The sequence below is a fragment of the Ischnura elegans genome, chromosome 1 (assembly GCF_921293095.1).
Source record: "Ischnura elegans chromosome 1, ioIscEleg1.1, whole genome shotgun sequence".
Taxonomy (NCBI): domain Eukaryota; kingdom Metazoa; phylum Arthropoda; class Insecta; order Odonata; family Coenagrionidae; genus Ischnura; species Ischnura elegans.
Window position 1 is genome coordinate 11,473,675 of NC_060246.1, and position 22,506 is coordinate 11,496,180.

Below are 22,506 nucleotides of genomic sequence, written 5' to 3' on the forward strand. Positions count from 1 at the left end.
TTTGTATTCGGTAACACAGAGTATGAAGCCACTATAGTTATCACATCAGCCAGACCCCAGAGTGTTACCTTAAGAATAAATTATAAATTTCTCGTCGCCCTTGCTAAAATTCATTGACTCAATTCATGTTGTACAGTTGTTTAAGAACTCCGCCTATAGTGTAGTAGGTTTCTACTTGTGAAATTTGTTTAAAAACTTAGCTCACAAAAAAGGGTTTGTACATAGTTATAGATTTTAAATCAATCGTTCACTTTAATAGATTCACTTTCCAACACCCGTTGTGTAGGGCAATCCCCGCAGCCAGCAACCGAGGAAATTATCTAGGAAATCCCGGGTAAGAACCGTATCACCCAATAAGTGACACAAATAAACATGTAAGTCTTACAATATCCTGTTTTATGTCACTCTATAATTTTTGTCAGCAAAGAAGGCTTATGTGCTGTGGTAATGACAACTATGTGAGACAATTTCATGATCGTCAATTATAACAAAAGAGCAGCAATGCTGTCACATTTTAAAATGTTAACACATTTTAAATCGGAATTGAGAAAGGAAACGACCTTCAAGAAGAAACATTGAAAAGATGAAATAAAAAACGAACAACATGTGAATTGTGAGCGCACATGAGGTTGAATCAAAGGTATTTTCTTCAATTATTATGGCATTCCTGGAAAGCTATTATCGTATGAGAGATTAACCGAGATAAGTAGGTTGCCAAGTTACACCCATCTTTCGATACAGTTTGAATTTGGATTTTTAAATGAAATAAATTGTAATAGTATTTTTCACATTTTCCCCTTGAGAGAACTAACAAAATCGGATAAGGTAAAAATTGGAAACTAAAGATTACTTTAATGCGTGACGTAAGGGGGTCTTGGAGTGCCAGGGGGTGGTGCATTTGGATTTCTATTTGAAGAGTCCGGGGTTCCGATAAAGAGTGATGCTTATGGACACCTCCACCCCCACGCAAACAATACTGCTCGGAGCAGAACGTGGCTTTGGAATAGCAATTTCCACCCCTTTTCCTGAATTGGCGAATGTCACAGCCCTCAGAGGAACCTCGATTGGATTATTGAGACCAATGAGGACTGCATAGACGAGGCGCAATTCCATCGCATGGGAGGCTGATTTCTGTGACCACTTCGGTAGCATATTAATCGATTTTCAAAAATGTCCGCGGCACGGTGTTGAGTGGAATGCGATCCATTTTTTCCAATAATATGTAGTACATATAATGTTGGTAATAATGGGGAATAGCATTGAAAAGTTATTAATTGGACATATCGTATAATCATGAATGTTAATACCCTAATTACATCTTATTTACCCCTGAAACTCGGATCAATTTGTTCGTTAGCTATTCGAGTGGCGACTTTTCTCAACCCCTTTAAATGCGCAGTGTGTGAAACACATTTAGAGACCGACTGGAGGAAAGAACTCTTTGTAGTATTCGCTATTGAGAAAATGAAAACGTGTATTTTATGCTGCCCAAAATATCTATAATTATAGAGTTAATATTATAATTTATTGTTTGCCATTAAATACCCCTTTTAAACTTGAGGTTTAAAAACTTCAATGCGCCTCACGAATTTGTAGAAGGTTTTTTGTTGTATTTGACACACTAATGAACGATTCTTTGTTTCGCCATACCATTGCGGAGCTACCGCAGACTACGTGCGGGGCAAAACATCGATTTTTATTTTGTTCGATGCTAACGGTCGTAGTTGATTTTTTTGGATGGACACTCTAAAACGTTTGATGTAATTCAACGCAAATATCTCGAGGTAACTCGGTTATCCTTTTTTTTAATCGTGCAAGAACACAAAATTTCGACGAAAAAGAGAGTCCTCCAATTTGTATCGTATCAACGATAAATATCGCAATACAGCGGAGAAATTAGGTTGTATGAACTGGAAATGAAATGTGGTAGGTACTAACATATTATAGCTTTTATGCCATTAATCTGCTTTAAAAGATTCAAGGTCCAACATCTGTCGAGCACGATATTCCCCGTGGCCAACAGCGAGCTGCGAGCTTTGCCGGACGTTAAAAAAATCGATCTTAATTTCGGCGTCGCTGGTGGTTGCAATACTCCTTTTGGTATCATACTCTATATGTTTTGTTGTATATGTGGTGTAAATATCTCGAGGTAACTCGGTGATCCTTTTTTTTTATAATCCTACACGAACACAAAATTTCGACGAAAAACAGAGTCCTCCAATTTGTATCGTATCGGCCACAAATAATACAACTGAGTCGTGAAATTTGCCAAAAATTAACAATAACAACCGCATGATGACATTGTAAATTTTTGTTTCTATTGAATTAATAAAAAAAGTATGACATTAGTTTTAACACGCTGAATTACGGAAAAAAATCAATGAGGGCAATTTTTGCGCAATTTATTCAACATTGAGGCCAAGTAATTTGTTTAAAAAATTTATCTATGAAAAACGGTTTGCGTCAAAAAAATGCACTAATGTATTGACAACTGTGGAAAGTTTCATTCGCCGCACTCGAAAAAATCGATTAAGAGGTTTTGTCCAGCTTTTTTCTATTTCAGCCCACTGTGCGTCGCCGACAAGAAACTACAAGCATTGTCGGATGTTGTGTATCACGCAGGTTTGTTTGTGTGAAGTAAAATCCCCGTGTTCTTGTATAAACATGAGTGACATGTTTCTGTTGTGAAAAACACGTTTTATGTTGGCTTAATGCAAAACCAGAATTATATTAATTAGTATGTTCAAGAAGTCTTTCTTAGATGAAGACGTGTGAGATATTTGTTGGTGAAGTTGCTATCGCTAATCACGGAAAAGTTTTTTTCCTTTCGATAACTATTCAACGTTGTTGGACTGGTGAAATTTGTGGTTCTGTTAGGCATGGCGTTAATATGGCTACTTAAGTGTTTTAGAAGTGATAAAAAATGTGGCTCTCATGGTACATTTGTTTTTCTGATAATCATGTCAAAACTGTACAGCTTTCCGATAACTATTCATGAGTGTTAGAAGTGATGGAAGGCGTGGAAGAGCCCATTTAAAGTTTTTACTACACTGCTTCTAAAAAGATTTTATCTTTCATTTCTGTTTGCATATTTTATTTAATCAGGATTCGGGATTCGTAAAATTTAAATTATTTTTTTATTATTTAATTTAAATTTAATTCGTAAAATTTAAAATTACATAAGTATAATAGACCTAACATAAAAATATTTATGCATTAAAGACCTACTAATAAGTTTACCATATAGGATGAATTTCTATGAAGGGCCTAAGGTTTTCCCGGGAAATAGACTGGAGGAAGTTTTCTCGGGCTCCCAGCCGGTTCCAAGGGTATTTCAGCACCGACGCTTCGAGTCTGCAATCGTCTTCAGGGTGAATGATCTGAAAAACCGTTGGAACCGTCTGGAAACCCAAAAACTCATCCCCCATGAATTTGTTATTTGTGTATTTTTTCAATTGAAAAATATTCAATTGAACCGTTCAATAGGGTGGTTTCCTATTATTTTTTATTGCCTAAATCGAAAGATTATTACTCCTGGAGTACGTATTTCACGCTTTTAGATTTTTAAATGACGATGTCTATTTTTCGCGATTAAATGAAAATTGAACAAAAAGAGCGCGAAAACGCGACGGCTAAGTATGAATGCTGGGAGAAGCCCGCGTGACGTTTAGCTGCTGCTGTGTGACGCCAACTGGGTGCAAGGCTATGAACGCCGCTACGATGCAGGCTGCTTGATGCCGAGCATGGCGGAAGCGTAGAGTACCCAGCTAGCAGGCTAGGCTTAAATAAGGATTATTAATACCCTATCATGCGAAGGAAACTTACCGACCATAGACAGTTATAATAGGTGATTATTAAGAGATGTTTCCCTGAGCTCTGTGCCTCATGCATGCATTGGTAATCTAAGACGACGTAAAACTCCTGACTATTCGTATAGCATATAGGTCCCTGTGACGTCACGTGGAGTTGAATCGCATGGGCGCCAATCTGACATTTTTAAATGAGGTTAAAATTGACCATTAACATTCGTCTAAACTGGGATTTCTAAAACCAAATAATTTGTATATTATTAATACACTAATGGTGGGTAACGAATCGCAATCAAATCCTTTCGTTTTCTTTGATGAAGGAAACTACCCTATTGAGGATCTTGAAAAGAGATTCCTGATGAATGAAAAATTCATAAACTAGTTAGACCCAAAGATAGTGTGTACTTCGGGAAAGAAAATACTTCTTCGGGAAACATGATTGCTAACGAACAAGCAAGTACTTTCGTGAAATTAAGCATAACTACGAAGAAATTCACCTCTGAAGCGTATACATATGGAAGATATACCTACCGCTAAGACCTATCGTTAGCGCCATAGACGCCCCACCGTACAAGCTGGCCAAATATTTAGCAAACATTCTACAACGTAAAGTAGAGGCAGCCCAATCGTACGGAAAGAACTCTCAGCATTTCCTAATGATAAAGAACGTACGGATGAACCCGGAGGACATTCTCGTCACCTTTGACGGCACGTCACTCTTCACGAATATACCTGGAGAAGAGGCGGTCTAACTTATAGAAGAAAAGTTCGACAAGAGCATCGATTCTCTGAAATCAATTTGCCTGCTAAGCACTTTCTTCCGATGGCGAAACAATTTTTACGAACAAGTTTCAGGGGCGGCGATGGGATCTCCCATCTCTCCAGCGGTGGCGAATATTTATATGGAACACTTGGAAACAGAGGCAATCAAGAATGCAGCGCATATACCCAAAATTTGGCTACGGTACATAGACGACACTTTCACCATTTGGACGCATGATCGACAGAAGTTAGGAGATTTTTTTTTAAATATTTAAATACCCTTAATAGCATTATTAAATTCACCGTGGAGATGGAAGAATCAGGAAAACTGCCATTTCTCGACGTCTTGGTGAAGAAGAATGACAACGGAAGCCTAGGCCACGCCGTGTATAGAAAACCGACGTCAACAAATCGGTATCTCTATGCCATTTCTCATCACCACCCTGCTCAATTAAACGCTGTGATGACCCCTCTAATTGGACGTGAATTTTTTCTCCGGTCGATGAGAGATAAAAACATTCCTTTGCAAGCATCTTCCCAATAATTTCTATGTGAAGGGATATTAATGAACGACTTCATATAGCTAGAATAACGGATATAAATCAGTTCAAACGCCTCCGGGGGTGATGGGGCTGTGGCTATCGACATCTCTGCTCTTTGCGGTAATTCCACGTCAGCCCCCGGAGTCTCCAACTCCTCCGGGATAGGACCCTCGGCGGCCAATTCCTCCACCTCTTTGCGTCATAGGCATCTGCCTATTATAGAGAGGAAATAAAGACGGTGATAGTTACCTGAATGACGGCTAACCTGGCGACCAGGAATGTGACATTGTGGCACATGGTGAGAAGGCAAGAAGTGAACTCAGTCACATGGTTAATTTCGAAAAAGCCAAAGGTCATGACGAGAGATAGAGAGAGAGGAGATATATCTCTGGACTAATCAGGAAATACATGGGAATGCAGAAATCGCTGACCAACGTCAATAGGGAACATGGATACTCCCAGCTGGGTGTGGGGATTGAATATACGTCCGACGCTGCTCCAGGAAAAGGCGACAGTGCCATCCATGTGGTGTGGCTCTAACGTAGTATCATATTCTTCCATTTGATTAGTCGATCGAAATGATCGTTCTTGATCACAAAGACATTTGGGTCCATTTCATTCCCACCCCATAGGCAGAGCTACAAACTTTGTGTTCATAGCAAAGGGAAACACTCGAAAGAAGCCCGTAGGACCAATGAAAATATCAATGCTGAGATTTTTAACATTCAAAAAACACACAACATTGATAATATTTTTTGTATATCCTACAGTTTGCGAATTAGGATTAACAAGTTTTTTATCTATGAAATACAAATTAATCTAAAATGATTCCATTTGAATTTCAAAACGTTATGTATGTTACGTATGTGATCGTCAAACAAGTTAATTGCAAGAGAGGACTATCTAGTCCTTAATTCACTTGTAAAATAAAGACGGCATAATTATTATTATTATTATTATATTACTTTGAAAGGTAACAAGAGGAAGAAAAATAAATATGGTGTTACAATTCTTCCGATTTCCATTGTGTACGGATTAAAAATTATTATGCCACCCAGGGTCTGGGATGATTGGGGTCCCTCGGCTAGATCTCATGATGATCAGCTCAGCTCTACGAAATTCGGGGGTCCTTTCCCGAAAAATTTAGGAAATTTCATTCCCGGAAATGGATTTCGACGACTTTTGGGCTAATAAAAAACCTGATAAAAGTTAATAAAAATAGAATTTTTGTGTTAGTAAATCTATGAAGAATGAGAATTCTCTTGCTCATAAAATTTCATCATTATTATTATGGCTCTATTATATATTTAGTGAATTTTTCCTTGGAACTCCAATGGAAACAAAAAATGCAAAATATTCTTTTCGAATAACCCTTTCAAAATAATATCAGGTTCTCTTTTCCATTATTTTTACATTGGGTATGATGTAAATAAAGCAACGAATGGAATTTCAAACAGCAAAGAAAAAACTTTCGTTCAAATAATACGAGTCTTTTTTTTATTACACCTTTCATATAGGCTTCACGATGGACGCGACTGCTGTCGGGGTCCCCTATGATAGGGGCCCTCGGCCATTGCCTACCTAACCGGATCGTCCCAGATTCCACCCCTCTGCTAGTAATTCACGGGATCAATTCCAAACACTCATTGATGATTAAATAAATGTATTCTAACAAGGAATAAGAATTATACCCAATGTAGCTATCATTTTGTTCACGCAATAAACTGTGAATTCATTGCGAAGTTAGTATTTTCATCATTTAGTTCCAATGTATTCATAAAATATTCTACGTATATTTTCGGATGAGAGTAAGTAATTTTACTGCTGAACTAGTTATCCCACATCAATATAAAATTTCCATGATAGTCATTCCAAGAAGGTACGAAAGTACAAATTTAGTGCATAATTACTCAATAAATTCCACATCCATATTCAGAAGTTTTCATCGAAAATTAATACGCTAAAGGGACAAAAGTTTGTAGCTTTTATGTAGAATGACCCATATTTATAAGGTGGAGTAGACTTATGATGATTTATTTAGTATGGGGCTGGGATAGCCAGAGAATTTCCCGCCGTAAGTGCTATCACACGTGTCCATTGTTGGCTCTGGCATGACTATTCAGCTCTTTAAAATGGAATTCATTATACGAAGGAGACGGCACTATTCGAACAACGCTTTTGAAGAACCTACTTAGAACTTCAATTCTAGCTGAAACTGTGGGAAATTTATTTGGTAAGTGGAACTTTAGAGCTTGATTTAAATACTGCTACGATGACATATCATTTATTGCTCATGGTTAAATTTTCACAGTTCGATCGAAATATACTCGGAAATGATTGAGTATAAAGACGGAGATTATTCAGAATATTAAAAGCTGTAGCATGAAATGACATATTTTACGTACTCATTTGAAATAAAACAGAAATTGATACGGAATTAGGCGAACTGTAGGTTCTCAAACAGGACATCGGATAAAATATTTCTTTGTTTTTAAGGGAGTACGAGGAACGTTTTTAGCGAGTTACTAGCTGCAACATTTCGGTGTTAATAATAAAAATTAAGGAAATATAAACGGAGCAGAGAATTATTTCCAACGGTAACTGGAAGGTGGTTGCAGTTAATTTTAAAAGAATGTAAGGAAATCATTCAGTGTTCGACGAGCGATGTGATAAACTGAAAACGTTGCCCGATTGAGAAATAAAAATCAGTTATGTGAAAAAAGAATCAGCGCTGAGATTATTTTTTGCCGCTCATTTTTTCATGTATGAAGCGTTTTCTTTTTTCAAAGAGAGTGTTGCATATAGGCAGTGGTTTAATGTCTTAAAATAAATTTTAATTGTTTTTCTCGTGCGAGGATATTTTAAGTTTTATCCATTTTACTTAATTCGATTGATATATTTATTGAAGAGTGTAAGTATAAATAAAATATCCCACAGAAAGACATAAAACTAATCACTTTGAAACATTTATATTAAAATTTTCTCGCCCCCACAACTTACAGCTTATCCTGGCGGGTATACCACACGCCCAAGCTCTAGTTGCGCCTAAAACCCCCCCTAGCCTGGATTACTAGCTGCGCCCCGGCTGAACACACTTTCTAACAAATTTAACGCTGCACGATGTGTGATCCAAACCAGTGGGGTAGCCAGGAATTTTGTTCAGGAAGGGGTGGGGGAGAATAAAATAGAGGGGTTCATTTGAAAAACATAGTTTTGAGTATAGGATTTAAATATAGTTAAACACTTTTCTTTATAAAAAAACTCAATTTTTTCTAATAAATCTTTTGTAAATTCATGAATTTTCAATATTTTGATATCTTTTATTATGCAAAGTAATTGTGTTTTCATATTTTGGGGGTGGGGAGGCGTACCCTCCACAAATTCCTCCTCGCTATGCGACTCATCCATACGATTTCCTGACATCAACAAATCAAATTTAAACATTCTCTTCTACTGTGGTCCAGGCTGCTGCTGTCGCCCACAGCCGGAGGAGGAAGAAGAGGTGGTAGGATCGGAGGGGTCCTTGGGATCGCATCTCGTGCGGTGAGAAAAGACCAGGGGGCCTAGAATGCGAATACCTGTCATCCACCTACACCCTCGCATGCCGCCCATTCAAGAGGAAGCGGTGGATGAATTGGGCAGGTTGTGCGATGGTGAACCTGAAGACCCCTACGGTGCCAGATGGTTGAGGGCCATAGGGAGGTGTTATGAGGCAGACCAGCCAGAAATTCCTGGCTGGTTTTTCTCAAGGTAATTGGTTGCCTCTATTTCTTTAGAGCCTTACTTAAACCTTTAATTCTGCACATTGGCCTTCGCCTATGATCATTTTATTACACAATTACTTAAGGCAACCAATACACTCGAAACGAAATACCAAAACGAATATCCACGATAATGGACATGGTGAATGGAATTGCGCACTGAAGTAGCAATGGCGATGTGTCAAGTTCTTAGATAAGGGAATGTAATTTTTACATATTCATCAATTGTTACAAAATTTCATTGGAGGGCCACCTCAAAGATAATCGTTTTTTTTCCATGGAAATAACTGATAGGAAAGAGGTGGGTTCCTTCCTCCGCCAAGACATGTATTATGCTGACTATATTCGTTACAAGAGAGAGAATTCTTGAAAAATTGAGGAAGTTTAACCAAATTATAATTGGATATCCAAAGTACGTATATAATTAGTTAACCCTTTCACGCCGAATGTTATCAGCAGCCAACTGTTACATTCAAATGGAAGTGCTCTAATGTTGAATCTAGCTAACGAGAACTTAACAATGAAAAGACAATGGCAATTTCTGACCTGAGAAATGAGAATTGATAATTGATGTAGCAATGGTCGCAAGTTTTCTGGCCTCAGATGAGCTTAGTGGGACCTTGGTGCCACTTCTCAGCTATTTGATCCGAACTTCCTAATCATTTATGATACTCCTCACAGCAGGAATGAACTCTAGAACTGGTTCAACTGTACTTGAGTACTTCCAATTCTTTATGCTTTGAAATGAATTCTTCGTTTTGTTCTGCACGCTTTTAATTGTTAAGTAGAATTTTAATGTTATAATTTTAACAGACTTCTGGCATGACAATTTTGGTACCCTATGTGTTCAAATGTGATGAAAAATGCGTATTGAGAAAACTATTTTCCCCCAAATTTGTTATTATCAATTATGAAAATCAAATAAATATAATATTTGTTATTTTCATTAAGCTGCGCATTATTCAAAATCATAAAAGTCATTTTAGAATAATATGTACTGCCACTGCAATGAGTTAAAACGGTGAACTACTTTCACCCCCGCCAGCCAGTCCACGATACAATAATTTTCGCATGGTTCGCATTTGTCTGTGTTATGTGATTAATGTGTTTTTTGTGGTTCAGTAGAAGTTGAAAATCAAACATTGAAAATGTGAATCAAAACATGCAAAAAGACAGCGGATACATGCAAAAACCACAGGTAAACACTTGATTAACACTTGATGCATCAATTTAAAGAGACCAAATGGTTGCAAGGTAATTTGAGCCGGATATTATAAATAAATCCGTTTGTTTGATGTAAATATTGCCATTACTTATATCGCAATTACCACTACCGTGAATATGTCTTAAAATAAATCCCTATAAAGGATTTTTGAAGCGGACACAAACCTTAGCCTTGAAGAGCTCAAAGTGTCTCACGTGAATGGAAATTTCGCATCCCCAATTTAATGTACCCTAGACGCTCTCGAAGTCGGTAAATACTCCCGTATATGCGAAAAAATATTAAAATGCAAAAAATACGAAAATGTATGACATAAATAGAGGAAAACCAAATAATTGACACTATTTCACAATGAAAAAAAAAATTGTCGTGGTCCGGCCTCGAATACCCATCACCGACCGCATGTGCTGGAGGTCTGGAAGTAGAGCGCTACGGGCGATGCTATTATCACGAATTATATTTTATTTTAAATATATTTTCCATCCAGAGATAATGAAAGAAAATAATCAAGAAAAGCTGAAGCAAAATGAGATCGGAGTTTGTTTTTTGTATCGTCACGGAATGACTATAGACTTACTCATGAAACGCGAGCCACCATGCGGCGGCTTTGGGGGAAGCCTTGCACCAAGCTATAAGGCACTCTTGCTTCCCCAGGGGGCGTACAAGAATCACGTGGATACTTAGACCCACGGCATGCGCACTGATCAGGTCCCCTGATGGGGAACAATGATATCGTGCCTGCGATGAGCGACCGATGCATTGCTACACCGGCCATGTGCTCTGGCCCACTCGGCCACTCCGACCTCTCACTGACAATGGAGAAAAATCCCGCATTTAGTCGGCTGCGGTCGGCCTGCCGTCTGAATTTGGCCTGGCCTCGGCCACGCCAACTTCAGACGGCACGGTTCGTGTCAGAATCTTGTCTCAAGATGAAACTTATAAATGTGCGTAAATACTTATGACCCTTAACACACTTGACCATTTAAGCAATTAGTCTTAACATTAACCTGGCCCATAGGCGTCAGGGAATTCATACCATATAATTTTTGATACAATTTATTCTCCTGGTGGTAATTATTCTTGCTTTGTGGAGTTTTTCCCTTGTCTAGTCAGTGACAGACGAAAGAAGTTCCATGACTCTGGACTTGCGTTATGAATCGCCAAGATTAGAAAACATAACTCCACAATGGTGTCACATCAAAAATGCTGCTGGGCAGGGGCGCCGACTTATAAAAAATATTGGGGGGGCCCATATCGGGGGTCTTGCCCCGGGAAGAGTTTATATTCAAAGTGTGTTGCAGCACCGTAACACTATCATAATTCACACCACTTGTTATCACACCATTTTCAGTCAACCTCTTACTACCCTATAATTATTTGTTTTAACACATTGTTGAATGTATTTTAAAGATAACTATCGTCAAACATGGGAAATAAAAATACCAATATATTTTTGTGATTTCACCGAGCATAATATAACTTAATTATTATCTTGAATTATTGAGGGGGCTCCGCCCCCCCTAACGAAACTTTTAGGGGGCTTGGGCCCCCTCATGGCCTGCAGGCCCCATGGAGTCGGCGCCACTGCTGCTGCGTCAGACTTGGGAATCCTGACCAACTATTATTTCTCTGGAAACATGAAATACATGAGACATGAAACATGACTCATATGGGACTTGGAAACCTTTTGAACAGGAGCCATCTGGCAAAGGCATTGGTCTTTCATAGTAGCAAGGTTAGCAAGTGTCTTGATGTCACTATCATGAGGTATTTTTGCAGAGAACTGTCATGAGCAGAGGCAGATATGAAATTAAAAAATAAGAGCAAGAAGATGGAGATGAAGAGTGTAGCCATGAATTTCAGGGCATGGAATGTTCGGAAAATGATGACGGCAGGCAGCAAGAATATTTCGAATAAGGCAAATGGAGAATGGATAATTTGGGATTATGTGAGATGAGATGGAGGGATAGTGAGTACTACTGGAGTGTTGGGTACATACAGGATAATGGACTCGTGGAGTGGAAAGTCAACGTGGGGTATTATATGGGAAGCTGGTTCGCTGTGGTAGGTAAAGATAAGGTAAGCAGTACGATTCCGATGGTAGAAAACGAGATGCCAACCACCAACCTTGTTGAGGTTAATAGCCAGGTGAAATGAAACAAAAAATAGGGGATTATTGTTCCCATAGCTTACTCATGTGGCCTTGTTCTCCATATACCCTTTTCGTTTCTCATGAAGCAGATGAGGTACATTTGTAGTGAAGAATTTACTCATACTACGCACGCAATTATGTTCAGAGACAGCATAGTCATGCATATTTTGGCCCTAGATAAGTTTCGAATGACTTTCTCTCAAAAATGGTAAATCTTGGAGACAAGATGGTAGGATAAAATTAGTAGATAAGTACATGATCTTCAATTTTGATCTGAGCTATTTTCATACTTTAACTAACCGTTTTTAACTAAGCAAACCCTTTTTTTACCTTTGAACTTGAATAATTTTTAGCTTGTTGGAAATTTATGCAAGGGTCAATGTCTATTTTGACCAGGCTATATCCCCACTATTGCAACCATTGGGAGGAAGAAGCAGATGAGATTTAAAGCAGCTGAAGGCAGAAATTTGGGAAATCCTGGGTAGGAAAAATGTTGAAAATGGAACAATAGCAGAGAGGATCTCGAGTCAGTAGCGTTTTGCAGGAGGGACAAATTATCCATTACTATAACATAGGAGACTTGAGGAAGGGGCACGTGCCCCCCCAAAATGCTACAAAATAGACAAATGTGTTTTATACTGATATATATCATTACTTTCATTTTGTAATGCTCAAATATTGGGCCGCATTCATTTAATTTCGTATTAATAGTTTTCATGTTAAAATAAAGAGAATATTTCTTACAGCAATTGTTGTATCTTGTTCTTTAATCTCAAGTATGAAAAAGACCATTTTCCTGTTAGACCATCGAGCACCCTATCCCCATTGTTGGCTTCCCACCCGGCGGGCTCGGGTTCAAATCCCGGCAGTGGCAGAGAATTTTCAGAGACTGCCGGATCCCTGCTTGAATGTTGTGTGGAGGACATTTCAAGCGCAACACTCCATCCGTCGGATGGGACGTTAAGCCGTGGTCCCCTTGGCACCTTTCGTTAAGAGCAGGCTAATGCCGATGCCGGGTTTCTCTCCACCCTTCCTTCCATACCCTAACCTCATGGCGCAAATGACCTCAGCTGTCGGTCGCCTCCTCCAAATACCATACCATATCCTACCCCTCAACCCAGAAAAAAATCCTGGATATGACCCTGATTACAAATATATACCAATCGTCATAAGGAGGTGATTCAGTCCATGGTATCTGATGGACTATATCCATAAAATATGTAAACATATCAGATAGTTGACATAAAAGTAAGCCTGATGTATAGGTTAATCATGAAAAACTCACGCTGGCTCCCTGCAGTTGATGTTGATTCAACCCAAAACCTAGTGCTTATGACATGAAATGTGAGTTTATAATGACTGACCTGGTAATTGAAAAAGGTGAGGAAAAGGAATGTGATAGCTCTGGAGTGAACTGGAGAGAATTCCAGGAACTCATGAAATATATATATGTAGTATCCCAGAGATTGGAGAAAAGTAGACTATAGAGAAGTGTGGTGTGAGATTGAAAGTGGTATTGAATATGGCGACAGTTTGGTGATAAAAAAACCATTGATAGCAGATTAAATAATATCAAACATAGAGGACTTAAGAAAGTGGGAGGACGCTGAGAGAAAAGGCATTCAGGGAAAAAATGAACAATTACAACCAGAAAAATAATATGGCATGGTGGAATGATGGAAAAAACAGAGTACATAATGTAATGGAAATGTTCAGAAGGAAGGAGAGGTATGTGCACTGTATGCCAGGGTTTTGTCACTATTGGCCATCAAAGGAGGGCAACCCAAATCAAACATTAAGGCTAATGATGGAAGAATGCTAACTGAGCGCCACAAGATTCAAAGTACGTAATTGGAAAGATACATATTTCAAAGGATTTGCCCAACACCAGGAAGAGGCTGAAAAGATTGAACAGAGGAGTTAGGTGTTGAGGAGGAGGATAATTTTCGACTTGGATGATAAACAATGATATCAAGAGAGCCCTTCACAGCATGAAGACTGGGAAATATGCAGGCCTTGACAAGTTTGCCCGTCATCCAGGGTAAGCTTCTGAAGCATCAGGGTGGTATAGCAGAATGTTTTTCAAAGTAGTACTCTGGATCTATGAGGATGGGTCTTGGCCAGAGGATTTTGGGAATACAATTGCTCTTCCAATTGCAAAAATGGAAGATACAAGAGATACTATTTGCATAATACATATACTACATGTGACAAAAGTGACATTGAGGGCTCAAAATAGAAAGATGGAGTCAAGGGCAAAGAAGCGATTATGTTACCATACATTATGTTATGGGCAAGCAAAGTCAACTGGTTATGCAGTAACAGTGATGAGAACACTTGTTATAAGATACCCGGAATATAATGAGTACTTGTTATCCCTATCTATAGGATTCATTCCACAGATATACCATATTTCTCCGAATATTGTCCCCCTCTGAATATAGTCCCCCCCTCCTAATTTTGAGGCTTCTGTTTTGGGAAAAGTTAAAATATACGTTTGAATATACCTTTACTTTTACCACAGGCATTTTTGGTAAAAAAGGGGGGACTATATTCAGACATAAACGGTATACCTCTGTATATATCTGTGATCTATTCCTAATGATGAATTTCTATCCAAAATATTACCTAATAATTTTAGTTTAAAGTTTGAGTTAAAATGATTACACTAAGGCATCTATCAAGTTTTGACAATTAACACATCTATACAATATGGAAGACTTTTTGATTACCCATTTCACATTTTTCATCAAAACATTTTTGGAACAAATTTTATCAATTCCAGATTCCATTATAAATTACTGTTATTAGTCACAGATTTACAGCAATAAAGCAAATATGCAAAAAAAATGTTTTTAAAGCATTACTGAGAAAATGGCATTCAGTTAACTAAAGCATAACCCTCATTGCTCACTTCCTTTTTAGTAGCAGCTCAAATGCATCAGAAGGGCACATACTTCCGCCACCTAGAATTTATCCAAGAGGCTTCTTCCCTCCATTTAGTATAAATTATATTCTCTACAGTCCAGGGTGATCCCACACAGAAAATAATCATCTATTAGATATCTAATAGATGTCTACAGATATATAAATAGTTATCTAATAGACATCTATCGTAAATATCTATTAGATATACAGTAAAACCTCTTTACATCGTAATGGAGGGGACCAAAATTTGGGCAATTTGATGTATGGAGGTTCACTATAGAGAGGTTTTAGTGGAAGGCACCATTTTTTCATATCCTTGGGAAATGAAAGGTGCTACTGTCTTTTTAATCATTAAATAACTATATTTAAACATATATGCATGCATAAGTGAACATATATTTACAGTTATACATTAGGAAAAGGATTACACAAAGGTAAAGTTACTAGTTAAAGAGGCCTTTTTAGAAAATAAATTAGTTATTGGTTTTGCTTAAAATTTTTTTCAAACTCTTTCGAAATAATGTTTTCAATTACATGAGCACTTTTTAATGTCATTTTCACTATAAATAAATCACTAGCTTTTTTCGTTAATGCTTTTGACCTAAGAAATTATACAATTTACTAATAGTGTTCGGAGGAAAGTACAATAGTTTTATATTTCTCAACATAATTTCTTCATCCTCGTATTTCACTGCCTGAGTGTTTTAATTGTGCAGCCTAGATAGACAGTTTCTTATGTTTTTCCTTGGTTGTTTAAAATAGATGTCAGGGTGAATGATGGCTTTCCAAAGGTCACTGCTACATATTCCTTCTGCCAGCCCTCATTGATGGCTAGAGAAATAGCTAATTATGTGGTAATGTCAAGTAGTCGCCTTCTTTTATTTCTCGAATCCATCATCAGCCTATGATTAATTAAGTAATTTTTATATTTTATGGGCAATAATTGAAAATACTCCTGATAATATCTTTTAGAGAACTGATTTATCATTCTTATAACATGTGACTTGTTAAAAATTATAAAAATATAAATAAACATGTGACTACTGCAAAAAATAGACAAGAAATTGAGCACAATTTTGAAAATTTCATTGAATTCTCTCTCTTTAAAATATAATGCAAGTAGTGTTCCGAAGAAAAAATCTGTCAGGGGCACACAAAAATGCTAAGTCTGCGAAAGGACGTGATTTCCCGGCGAGAATGCTGGGTGAACTACTTAGAATGCGGCGGCGACGGTAAGAAATTTCATTGCCCTACCGCATATCAGCTAATTAGCTGTCTCCTTCACCTAACATTGTTGCGCATGGATTGATGTTCGTCAGTATTGCTAGAAATTGACATCCCGGACTCCCGATGGAAGAGTCAGATTTTGCGGCATAAATACGCAGGCAAGACATATGTCGCTAAGCGCAGTAAATTATAAACTACGATCGTTCACGAAAGCATCGAAAAAATTACCAAGGCGGTAGTAAGAAAGTGCTACACCGGGAAATGTGGGAATGAAATAATTGCAAAATTGTATTTGATTTATTTCGAGTCGCAGTATATTCATGAAATATTTTCATTTTAGAAGCAGAAGTAGCAATGCGGCCTAGTAATTCTGTCTCCATGGATGGGAGTGAAGTTGGTTGAAATATTTTCACCAGCAAGTGATTATAAGCTGCGCTGGTCGCCTCTTTTATTAACTGAACATTGTATGTAGGCACTTACAAGAAAATAAAGCCATAAGTAAATGAAAGCGATTGCTATTGCAAGATTTTGACCATGATTTGAGAGAAAACAATGTCTTCTGTCATCATCATCATTAACTACCACTTAATATGATTAGGAGAGTTGGATGCCTTTTTCTTATTTACTGTTAGGTTGCTCTCATATGGAACAAAATGGCCCAAACTAATGGTTAACGTGAAAATTATTAAAGGTGTATAAGAAAAAAATAAGCGTGAAACATTTATCGCTGAAAATGTCATTCCATGTACGTAATCGCGGCTGCATTGATGGTCTCTAGTTGTCTCGGTACGAAATGCGGAGGTAGTTAGGCCGTCTCGGGGGTGTCTCGTTGCTATGATTTATAGAGGTTTTACGATATAAAGAGGTTCACTATAGAGAGGTTTGCCTATAAATTTACATGTAAAACTGACGGGACCAGAGGGTTGGTATGATGTATAGAGGTTTTCGATGTAGAAAGGTTCACTACATATAGGTTTTACTGTATTATTGTCAAAACAGCAGCATGCCCAATAGATATCTACGGTAAATGTCTATTAGATAACTACTTATCTATATGTTTTATACTTATCATATATACACATCTATAAAAAGTTTTTCTTCTGCCTATTTTTGCCGCAATTAACATTAGTGAAATATTATTCGCTGGATGATCAAAATGAATACTACAATATGTACCATCTTGACCAAGAATCAATCCTGGGCCCCCCAATTGAGAGCAGAATGCGCTCACCACTAGACCAACTGAACCTGGTTGAGAGAATGCGCTATTTTTCCCATTTATCCCAGTCTCGCTCAGGCAGTGAAGGTGAACGGTCGTGTTGTTCGCGGTCGCTCGGTTTTCGCTTGAGACCTATTCTCGCTCGCCTCGTAATGCCCAATTGCGTAATATGTGGCCTTCCTACAAAACGCGGCTCTAGCCTCTCCTGCAGTGCATGCAAGAGTTTGCAACATCCGTCCTGCAATTCTCTAACTGAGGAGGACTTCAGGACAATCCTAGATCTGCAAAAGCCGTGGACTTGCAGCAAATGTCTTGGGAAACATCGCACAGACCGCAGAGAGGCATCCGTGTTGCGTCTCCTACTCTTCCGGGCGAGGAGGAAACCACAAAGGAGCTGTTGCAGACCCTTCTGCTGCGCGTCAACTCCATCCACGACGAGCAGATTGCATTTAAGGATACCATCTCTACATGGCAGGTATCTGTGAGTGAGCACGCGAAGTCTATTGAGCTTATTAACGATAACCTCTCAAAATTAAGTAATAAGCTGGATGAGCTCTTGAGTGAAAATAAAGTTCTCACTAGCAAACTGTCCGATTGTGAAGTTCGCTTAAACCAAATTGAGCAGGAGCAATTGCGGAATGTGGTAGAGATAAGAGGTATTCCTACGTCTGACGTTGAAGTTGTTGATTCCCTCGTTATTGCAACGGGATTATCTTTGGGGTTAAAAGTTGACATCAGTGATATTGACTATGCATTCCGCGTTGGTAGTCGCTCAGTGGATCACTCAAGCCGTGCAATTTTAGTACGCTTCACGAGGTCCCGTGTTGCAGAGGAATTTGTCCAGCTACGTAAAAGGAAAAGAAATTTATACTTGAAGGACTTAGATGTGCCCCATTTGAAGCCCTATTCACTAAATCCCCTCATCTATGTAAATGAATCATTGACTCCACTTAACAGAAAACTACACAGCATAGCCCGCAGCCTAAGAAAGGAGGGTAAAATCAAGTTTGTCTGGATAAGAAATGGAAAAGTGTATGTAAGAAAAAGTGAAGGTGCCGATCGAGTCCAGGTGAACACCGAAGAAGACCTACAGAGGGTCAAATAGGATACATGTGCACGTTTAAACTCTGAAATCAACACATTACCTTTAAGCACCAAAGCTACTGTTGTACGCGAGCCACAAAAACTTAGTGTATGTCATGTTAATGCTCAATCTTTATTTGCGCACATTGATGAATTTAGACATTATTTTTATGCAAAAAGTTATCATTTAATTGGAATATCCGAAACCTGGCTGAAAGAACACATAAACAATAATATGGTGAACCTCCAAAATTATCAGTTAATTCGGAATGATCGACTCGATAGAGTTGGTGGTGGTGTGGCTGCGTATATCCATGATCGCTTTAATTGTAAAGTCCTTGAAAAGTCCGATGGTACTCCTCGAAAACCTGAATTTATGTTTATTGATGTCTCTAATGCTAATGGCAAGTTATTGTTTGTAGTCATGTATAGACCACCAAATAGTTGCTATGTATGTGATGATTTTGAAACCTTAATATGTAAGTACATACCTATGTATAAAAATGTCATTATTTGTGGGGATTTCAACATTGATGTGCTTAAAGATACACGTAAGAGTGCTTATCTTAAGAATTTATTGTTTAGTTATAATCTTCATCTGCCTTCTTTTCAAGCCACACATATTCTGGAATCAAGTCAGACTTTGCTTGACCTAATCATTGTTGACGATGCCAGAAAAGTGGATGACTTTGGTCAAGAATCTGTGAACTTTCTATCAGAGCATGACTTAGTGTATGTGAACTATATTTTCAACCCGACACCATATAAACCTCCTGAAATCTGTTTCCGGGATTTGGCTAAACTTGATTACGTTATGTTTGAAATGGACTGGAACGGTCTATCATGGGAGGATTTCTTTTTAACGCGTGATGTCAATGAAAAAGTGGCAATATTCAATTCCCACCTTACTTGTCTTTTAGATAGACACGCCCCCATTAAAAAAATAAAATTAAGACGTAACCCATGTCCCTGGCTCTCTCAAGAAATACAAAACGCCATGAGTCACAGAGATTCTTTACGTAGGCACTTTCGAAGAACTCGGTCTGCTCAAAAATACAATGAATATAAAGTCTCCCGAAATAAAGTGAAGCAAATGCAGCATAATGCAAAAGTTAACTACTTCTTTTCTTGCTTATCAGATAAAAATGATGCTCGTTCTCTGTGGCAAGAAATTAAAAGATTGGGTCTGGGAAATTCCAGAAATGAACCCACCAATATTAATTTCCCCCTCAATGAGCTTAATACCTATTTTCTAAATGGTTCCACATCGTCTGATTGTATAGACGAGGAAGAGCGTCTCGATGTCAATACTTGCATTGAGCGTGAATTTAGCGATGAAAATCTTTATTTCCCTCATTTTACCCCCGATCTACTATAAAAATACATTTCAATGGTAAATTCAAACTCTTCGGGGGTAGATGAAATCAGTATTAAGGTAATTAAAAAGATTCTTCATCTAGCTCTTCCAATTTTGCTTTCAATTTATAATTGCTCGTTAGATTACTCTAACTTCCCCTCCTTGTGGAAATCTGCTCTTATTCAACCAATTAAAAAGAAGCCAAATCCTGTAGAAATGTCTGACTACCGCCCTATTGCAATACTGTGTGCCTCTGTTACCTCTTGAAAGATTCGTGTTTAATTGTGTTACTGAACATCTGTCTAAAAATAATTTTTTAAATAATTTTCAATCTGGGTTTCGCAAAGGTTATAGTACTCAAACAGCATTGATTAAAATAACAGATGACATTAGACTTTCAATGGATAAGCAGAAAATAACAATATTGGTACTCTTCGACTTTAGTAAAGCTTTTGATTGTGTTAACCATAGTATACTTTTAAAAAGATTATCTAATTTGAAAATATCTACTTCTGTTTTACAATGGTTCCGTTCCTACTTGAGTCAACGTTTCCAGGCGGTGAATGATCGGAAAAACAATGTACATTCTGAATTACTCCCTGTCGAACATGGGGTCCCCCAAGGGTCAATACTGGGGCCATTGCTCTTTGTCATTTACATTCAGGACCTCCCAAATAAGATACGTCATTGTAAGTACCATTTATACGCTGATGACTTGCAGATCTATATTGACTGCGATCGCAATGCGATCTCTAGCGCCATTGCTCAAGTTAACGAAGATATCTCAATTATATGTGAATGGGCGTCTAAAAATTGTCTGAAACTAAACTCACAGAAAACAAAGAGCATTATAATAGGCAGCGCCAAGGTCTTGTCTTCCATAAACATCGGCTCACTGCCTAAAATTCAAGTTAATGACGTAGAAATAGATTATTCTGAAAAGGTTAAAAATTTAGGCGTTATTCTAAATAAAACACTAACTTGGGACGAACACATAGCATGCATCTCTAATAAGGTAATTAAATCTTTGCACCAGTTAAAATGCTTCCGTAACCTAATGCCAATACCATTGAGACTCAAACTAGCGAATGCTTTGTTGATTCCTCATATTGATTACTGTTCTTTGGTGATGTCGAACATTAACAAATGTCAGATATCTAAATTACAGAAAATACAAAATTGTATCTTGCGTTATGTGTGTAACATTGGATATTATGAGCATGTCACTCCATATTATAAGGAATTAAAAATTTTAAAAATTGAAAAAAGAAGAAAATTTCAAATGGGACTGTTTATGTATAAACTTTTAAAAACTGAAACTCCTTGTTACATTTTCCAGCCTTACATAGATAACTTAATGAAAAAAACAAGATTAACAAGAAATAAAAATAAATTAATTGTACCTATTCATAAAACAACCATGTACCAAAATTCATTTTATATTAATTCATGCCATGTATGGAATTCGATTCCCCAAGAATTAAAAAATATCTCAGGATTCAATAATTTCAAAAAGTCTTTGTTTTCTTTTTATTTTTATGATAACTGAATTTATATAAGCGTCTGCAACTTGCAATTTTTGGTTTGTATGTTTTTTGTATGGTTTTTGATTTTGTTTCATGTTATTGGAAATCTGTATAAAGGTGGTTGTTTGAGTTGGTTGGTTTAGTGTTTGATGATTTCTTCTTTTTTTTATGTTAACCTTCTCAGTCTGAGTGTTTATTATTATGTATTTATTTAGGCTCCAAAGGAAAGGATTCCTAGAGCCAATAAAGTTTATTTATTTATTTATTTATTTTTAAATTATGAAACTCTTGTTAAAAATACTAATAGGAAATTAATTAATTATAGCCAAACTAAGGCCCATTCAATGGAACCACTATCAGTTCAGAGATGTGTTTGCCAATCCAAATGCCATAGAAAATACGGCATTGAAAAAGGCGGAGCAAGGTAAGTGGTCTCCCCTTGTCAGTTAGGGGAGGGACAATCTTATGTAATTACATATAATAATTATGGCTATTAGTACTAATCACCTTAATTCGAATAAGAGGAACGGCAGCAAAGGGACGGCAGCTAGGGAGAACGGATGATTGCTGACGTCATGCAGTTTGCATCATTCAATGCATGGCATAATTTGAAGTCCACCATCGCTCAAGCAAGGAACCAAAAAATTTGTCCCTTAATCAAATGTTAAATCACTTCCATGGGCCTGGGCCTGAATGCATCCGACAATTGCTACCTCAATGGTTACTTCCCTTCCCTCGATTCCGCCATAACCGACCTCTGGTAGTTTGCGATGAAATGTGCAACAGCTATACCTAACGTCAGGTCTTCTACTTATGAAAATGCCCGTCGGCCACACCCGACGTCCATTGCGAAAGGGTTAGAGGCAGGCCTGTGTTGGGTGCCATCTCATGGCAGTGGACGGCCATGGCCATAGGGTG

At 37.8% G+C, this 22,506-nt stretch overlaps 1 protein-coding gene across 1 annotated transcript; it reads left to right on the forward strand.

Annotated features, from left to right (window-relative positions):
- The first annotated feature begins 17,929 nt into the window (after positions 1-17,929).
- On the forward strand, positions 17,930-18,727 carry LOC124154308. Its single transcript, XM_046527957.1, has one exon. The coding sequence runs from the start codon at positions 17,930-17,932 to the stop codon at positions 18,725-18,727; it is 798 nt and encodes a 265-aa protein (XP_046383913.1).
- The last annotated feature ends 3,779 nt before the right edge of the window (positions 18,728-22,506 follow it).

What these genes read in the sequence shown, in the direction of transcription:
- LOC124154308 (XM_046527957.1), top strand. Translation starts at nt 17,930, where the DNA reads ATGTCTTGGGAAACATCGCACAGACCGCAGAGAGGCATCCGTGTTGCG.